This window comes from Manacus candei, unplaced genomic scaffold (assembly GCF_025592945.1).
Source record: "Manacus candei isolate 608988 ecotype Guabito, Panama unplaced genomic scaffold, ASM2559294v1 h1tg000082l, whole genome shotgun sequence".
NCBI lineage: Eukaryota > Metazoa > Chordata > Aves > Passeriformes > Pipridae > Manacus > Manacus candei.
Window position 1 is genome coordinate 893,252 of NW_026138130.1, and position 7,198 is coordinate 900,449.

The window sequence follows — 7,198 nt, forward strand, 5'->3', positions numbered from 1 at the left end:
GCAGATACTGTAGCACTCAGTGTCAAGACTGCAGCTATTCATGTTAATGTCCTTCTAATTAAGTTCATTATAAAGATGCTTGTTTTATTACAAGGGTCCTCTTGAACAAATTCACTTGGTATCATGGATCTCACTTACCTGATCAAAAGTTCGAGGGATTTTTGTACATATCTGCTGTATTAGTGAAGTGAATGGAAAAGATGAGGCAGTCTCTGGCTGGTACAAGGAAATCTGCTTTGCAGAGAAGTAAAAAGAGAGGCTTGGAAGTGTGGGAAAAGCCTTGATCCTGTTGATTCCAATCGAGCTTTATGGATAGCTCGTGCATGGCAGAACCAAAATCACTTAATCCAGCAATATGAAATTATTAGATGAGCGTGTGGTGTTCTGGGATCTTGACCCACAAAACAAGGAGATACCCAGACTCTTCTCTTTGGTCTGACGTGGTATTGGCAGGAAAACACATTAAGGCAAATATTTTTCAGATTCTGTTACTTAAATATACGCTTTGATTATAAAATCCGTTCAACCAAAGCATTCAAGGTTTTGACGTGTATTGTTTCTTTTCAGTCAAAAACTTCTTTAGAGTCAGCTTCAAAAGCGGATCTCAAAGCCAGACTCACTCTCTCCAAGCCAATGACTCCTTCAACAAGCAGCAGTGGCTGAACTGTATCCGCCAGGCCAAGGAGAAGGCGGCGTGTGCGGGCAAGGCTGGCAGGCTGAACTCGGAAGCACATTTTGTGTTGTCTCCAAACGGCCGCAGAGCTGCCCCGGGAGAATGCAGCCTGGAGCAGATGGAGCAGTCGGACTGTGAGTCGGACTGCAGCATGGACACCAGCGAGGTCAGCGGCGACTGCGAGCGCATGGAACAGACGAACTCTTGCGAACACGACAAGCAAATAGAAACCAATGTTTGACAAAAACTTACAGTTCGTGGAAGAAAACCTGTCTCTTACCTGTACAGTATTTGCATTCCATATGTGGAACCGTTTGGAGAAGCACTTTTAGAATATTTTTTGTGACGATGTCAATGCAGTCCTTCTTGTATTCGTACCTGTGAGTGTAGTACTGTGACTGCCCATCTGTATAAGCTGGAATCTCTTGCAACTCATGTCCTGTGATTATGTTCCATAAACACCTAAGGTGGATGAAAGAGGTACTTGACCAGTTATTCTCAATGTCCTGCTGTAAACAGAATCTCTAAGCTACTGTTTATATATGCATTACATAAATAACTTTTCCTGATTTTAAGTACTTTATTTGCCCCTTAGTGGGGCAGCTAAAGATGTGGACATAATATGGAGTTTCAGGATGGGGGATTAAGATAATAAGTTTTCTTAAAGGCATGGAAGGAAAAAATAGTTTCTTGGAAAAAAAGAAAACTATCTTGCACAACCTGTCTGAACTCTTGTGATATTAAATCAACAAGAACTTTAAACAGCAGGCCATGGAACCAGGGACTCTTTAGGGATTAAGTTTTCAAAATGAAGCGCTGTCCTAAAATCCAGCAACCAAACTTACTAAAATCTGGACATTTCAGGTGGTCAGCACAGTGATGTGGTTTATTTGTCAAAGCATGTAATGCTAAAAGTAATCAACTGATAAAAAAATCCAACCAAACCTCTACAGCCAGCACTGAATTAAATGAAATGCTGAGAATACTGGGTATTTGTAAATAAGCTGGTAGTTTGCTTTCAGTGCCATAAATATATTATCCCAAACAGGATAAGAATGGAAAAGAGCTTTTGCTTGTGAATAGGCCCTCTTCAGCATTTTGCACTCCACTGACCTCCACTGTTGGTTTTAAACACCACTAAACTAATGTTAAAACAATTAATTTTCTGTAAATGTCTGTTTACAATTACATGTAGTTGGTTTTAAAACTAAGTGATGATTTTATATAAATGGTGCTCTACAAATACCCCATGGGATTATGTAGAGAAAGTTTAAACAAAAAGGGAATTGTTTTTCCTTTAGGATGTATTACATCCTTTTTCTTTTCCTCAAGTTCTGTTTTAAAAGTTTTTATTGCATTTAATCTCATGCTGTAATTGGAAATATTACTGTGTTTTCTGGTGGCTGATTTAATCTACTCATTGTAATGAGAAGCAGGTGAGTCACTTAAATGCAGTCTAAAAACAGTTAAACATCCTGTTACTTTCAGGAATCCCTGGGTGATATTTTATTTCTTATTATAAGAAATAATGCCAGTGCTTTGTGGCAAGCTATGAAAATGATATATTAATAAATTTAAATGATTCTTGATATCACACAAGATAACCTGTGCAAAGTACTCGTCAAAACAAAAGTAGAAAAACTTAAGTTATTGCCAAAAATATTTTTCTTGTGTTCTACAAGTTTACAGAAAATGTATTATGTCAAGTATCTTACATATATATATGCTGATATGCATTACAGAAATCTGTGTGACAAGATGATAAACAATATAAACCAAGGTATTTTTATTTTTTAAAAAAATGGCATTTTTACCCTATAGAACATATTTCTGTATTTATAGTTTTTCAAAAAAAATCAAATTTCTTTTCTGTTTCAGGCTTTGTAATTTATTTCAACTGCTTCATTTTTAGAACTGAATGAGTATGCCAGTGAAGATGGGAGAAAGAAAAAATCTGCAAAAGAAAAGGAATAGGAAAGCTATTCAGCAAAATGTTGAAAAAGAGAAAAAAGCATGTAAAGTGTTCAGATAGAGAAGAAAGAATGAATGTGTGTATTGCCTTTTTTTTTTTTTTTAATAATGGCCTTAAACTTTTCTGGAAGCATTTCAAATAAATTACATTAAACCATTTTTTATTTGGTTTGGTTGGTTGTGCAAGAAGACTGCAGAAAGATTTAAGTGGTACAGGCAGTGAGGCTTAATGTAAGTGACCAAGGCTTATCTTTTGGTTGCTATGGAAGTGTTTATATTTGGATATAATTTGCCTGATACAAAGTAGTAACAAAAAAATGAGTTACTGTACTCAGTTCACTGCATACCCCAAAGTTTTGTGTTAAATAATTAATTTAGTAAGTAGGTGGAACAAAGAACTAACATCTTGTCATCAGTTTCTCTCTCATGATTCCTTGGGGATCACATCTCTACTAAATATATTATTCCAAAATACTGAGTTGATTAATTCTGGGGTATGTAAAAAGCCACCAAGCAGCTAGTGAATCTCAGAAGATTAATTTACATTTGTTTACTATCATTTAGCCACCCACTTAACCTCATGTTCAGCATTCTGGAGTGCAAGTGATTTGTTCTGCTTTGTAGTTTACATGCACTTAGCTACTGATTGATCTAAGCTTAGTAATGTTGGGTTTTTCTCTTCAAATCATCTGAAGGATTAAGCTTTCCAACACTAATATAATTCTGGATTTGGTTGGCTTGTTTTAGTTCTAGCACTTTTAAAATGTCGCTGCTTTTGAAAGAATGACTTTTGATTGTGGCAGGAGGGGCTCGGGGTGGTGGAGGGGGTAGGGTGGGCTTGGACAATAAAACGTACCAAAACAGGTGGGTAAAACATAAAATGATGAATGTGTAGTAAAGAGGAAAAGTAATGTACATAAATATGTCCAAGTGATCATCACAGTCAGTAATCCTGGTGTCGGCAGAGCAGAGTCTGAGGGGTTGCAGCAGTGAAAAGACTGAGGTGTCGAGTGCTTCCAGGATCATCACCATGTGGGGATGGCAAAATGAGGAGAGGGATGCAGGTGATCCTCTGAATCTGAGCTATGAGCACTCTGGATCTCACATTCTGGGAGAAGAGTGAGTGCTAAGGTGTCCTGCTCTCAAGAGCAGGAAGTCAGTGGTCTGATGTGGGAGATTTGTCCCTCTTTGACAAATCTTAGCAGCTGTTTGCTCTTCTGTTCCTGATGAGGACAGTCAATGTAGTCTTAGCTTATGGAAAGACCTGATGAACCAGAAGGTAAAAGCAGAGATTGTCTTGACTGAGAAAGAAAGGTAAGCAAAGAAAGCCTTGGAAGTCTTTGAACTGTATAGGTCGTCTGATGAAAAAATTTTACTGTCCATGGCCTTTTTTCCCTAGATTTGCTCTGCAGCACTGAATGAACAACACAAGGATGAGGACTTATCTCCTGGAACATAAAGGTCTGTTATGAGACACCAGCAGCAGTAAGTTTAAGGTCTCTCAAGCTCAGTAGCAGAGAATCAGTTGCCAGAATCTGGGTAAAGGATAGGCCAGAAGTTGAACTCAAGGCAGAGAATGTATTTCTCCTATTTCAGCATGAGCCACCTGAACCAGGGACACTGCCTTAGGAATGCCTCTGCGGGACTGGAGACCAGGATTCTTGAGGTTTCACAAAATTTTTAGAATTTGAAAGCTACATCAGAACTTTTAAGGTACCAGTTTAATAGATTGCAGTTTTTGAAAAAATTGATGTTTTATGGTGGCACTGCCTGGCACTTCACGGACAAAGCTTGGTTGCCAGGATCTAACAGAGTCTGAAGCTGAGTTTCACATATATGGAAGATTTTTTTTCCTTTGAAAAAGGGGTTCCAGATCCAGAATGGACAGTTCTTCTGTATTTAATGCTTACTCATGAATACTGATTTTAAAATACCGTAATCTGTTCTACAGGTTGATGGTGCCATCTAATGGAAATTATGATGTATTTTTAGAACTGATTTGATTACATTAAATTTAAAGTATTTTAAGATATTTAATGTATTAATCATGATAAAATGAAAGTATTTTAAAAATACAAGTAGGTATTTTCAAACTTTCACCTGAGGATCACAAATTTGTTAAAGAAAAAAGCACCAGGTAAATTTCTGCTACTAATCCCTGCTCTTACAGAGCCAAGTCAATCCTACTGCCCCATTTTGTCTCACCTTTTAATATCATAGGCATATTTTCTCCATGGCTGGTAAATGATACTAAAGCTCTTTCCAAGTGTGTAAATTAGGTTTTGTTTCTGAATTTTCCAAAGGTGCCTCTCTTTGCATGGTCTGTGAAGAAAGATTAATGATAGAGTTCTCTTATCTTTGATCTCCTGGCACCTGAAATTTAGTCAGCACAAAATTAGCATTTAAACATTTGAAGGAATGAGGTGTGTTTTGCATCACTATAGCAATTTCTGGAAAGTAAAATAGTAATTTCTAGTTTTTTTACATTAAACTGTAACAATATGCTCAGATTGAGTAATTTTGCATTTCTAAATTTGCTTTCATAAAGGAATACCAAGGTAATGTCTGGAGCAAGAATCCATGTTTGCTCCTTGAGCAAGGAGCCTTACACAACCCTTCCTCAGAAATGTCCCATTTTGTGGCTGTTAATCTGATCTAAATCTGTAATACTAATGTGCTACATATAATCTGATTTCAGAATCAAAGGGGTCTGCAGCTGCTTAGTACTTGGGTGGGAAACCACTTGGTGCAAGCCAGGGAGTCGTGGTTAAATGCCTGGCAAGGATCAGAAACCACAGAAACCAGAACCTTAGAGAGACAATAAGGTGACAGATTTTATAACCTTTTTTACTTCAGAGTATTTAAGTAATCTCTTCCTATGATGTTTTTTCACTGTACCTTTGTTTTGTGAACTGGGATTCTTAGTACCTGTTTTATATCTATCAGGATTTAAAATGCATAGTGGTACAGTGATCTGGTATTGTTAAGTAATTTATCAAGTAGTACTTAGTAGTTTTTGTGACATAAAGACTTATGTTAATTAATACAGAAAAAGAATTCTGTACAACTACAAAGACATAGGTTTTTAAAGCAAGTGGTAAATGAGGAAAACTTTGTGTGTTGCTTTGTCAATAAGCAAGACTTGCTACTTTCTTTGGTCCAAACACCAGCTGAACTAGTTGTATACTGAAGACATGCACAGCCCAGAAGTGATTTTAGCAGCTTTGCCAATTCAAACTTAATAAAGCAGGTTGACATATTTGGAGGTGTATAATGGATCAACACAGCCTTAAGTAGCACTAGATTGGTATTTTCATTTTTTTTCTTGTATATGGAAATTTTATTTGAACAAAGTAAAGCACAGCAAAATTATTCCAATAATATATCAAGTCATCTGTAATATTCTCTTTACCACCGCTGAACCCTCACAGAGGCAGGACATCACATTCTCAGGGAGACAGTCTTGATTTATCCATAGGATGAACACTGCATTTGTGGGGTTTATTACCTCTGGATAATGGAACACCATGTTTCTGCAGTCAGAGAAATATTTGGTAATTTATTTATAAATTACCTGTAAATTTATTATTATTTATTATATTACCTGTAAATTATTATTACCTGTAAAACCTGTATTTATAAATCCCCTGTAATTTATGTAAATTATGGTTACAGATACTAATTACGCTATTTAAAATTGCTGGCTCACCAAAGACTTCTAAGAACTAATAATTATTATCTTTTAACACCCTGGAAGCTACCGCTAGCACTAGGCCATGTGTGAGCTAGTAGGTTACTTATATTTTTTGACTTACAGGTAATCTAAAAAGAGATCAATTAAACAAAATGGCCAGGTTAAAATATATGGTTAAAATATATGTTCCTTGCATACCTTGCAAGCATGCAAACTTCACATTTTTAAGGTCAGTAGCTGCTTTTGAGGTGACAGTATAAATAGCTACAGTTACGAGGATTGAAGGTAATCGGTATAAGTAGGTAATTAATATATGCATTTGTTCAACAAGTACAGCACTAGTGTACTTTTAATAAAGAAAAGTAACGTTTTGTTACTTAATTGTAAAACTAAACATCTGGTATTTCCTAGGCACTGCAAGAATGGGTTATTTTCAGCAGGCACTGTTCAATCCTGGTGCATTCCTCAGAGCTGCCAAAAAAAGTCTGTGCTTTGGCTGTCACATTTTCACACCCCTCTTTTACCAGTGAGCCTTGCAGTGGTGGTGGCAGAGGGGAATAAATGTTAACCCTCTGATACGATACTCTCCTCCAGTACAAGTTAGCTGGTTATGAGACTACTGAAGAATCCTACTAAAGCATATTAAGATTTTTTTTGCCTGCCTTTCACTGTTAATGATGTATTTTTATTCATCAAAGGGGAAATTTTGTCATTTTCTCCAGTGCCTTGGAAAGGAAACTTTAAACTTTAGAGGAAGAAGTGTGACCTGGCGCTGTGTGCAGTGTACTTTTTGTTCAGGGGGTGAGTTTGTCGAGGTATCTGTGCAAGGCCTGGGCTGCCTTTTGGGGCCAGGGAGCTGT

The 7,198-nt window shown here is 36.9% G+C and overlaps 1 protein-coding gene across 5 annotated transcripts in view; it reads left to right on the forward strand.

Moving 5' to 3' along the window:
- The window catches only part of ARHGEF3 (Rho guanine nucleotide exchange factor 3), a 113,195-nt gene extending 109,809 nt beyond the window's left edge, over window positions 1–3,386 (forward strand). For 4 of the 5 annotated variants that reach the window (XM_051811561.1, XM_051811562.1, XM_051811564.1 and 1 more), the window contains one exon: window positions 568–3,386. In XM_051811561.1, coding sequence (XP_051667521.1) covers window positions 568–914 — 347 coding nt within the window. In that variant the 3' untranslated portion in view covers window positions 915–3,386. The remainder of the gene's footprint in view (window positions 1–567) is intronic. The other variant, XM_051811565.1, reaches the window with a different exon arrangement.
- The last annotated feature ends 3,812 nt before the right edge of the window (window positions 3,387–7,198 follow it).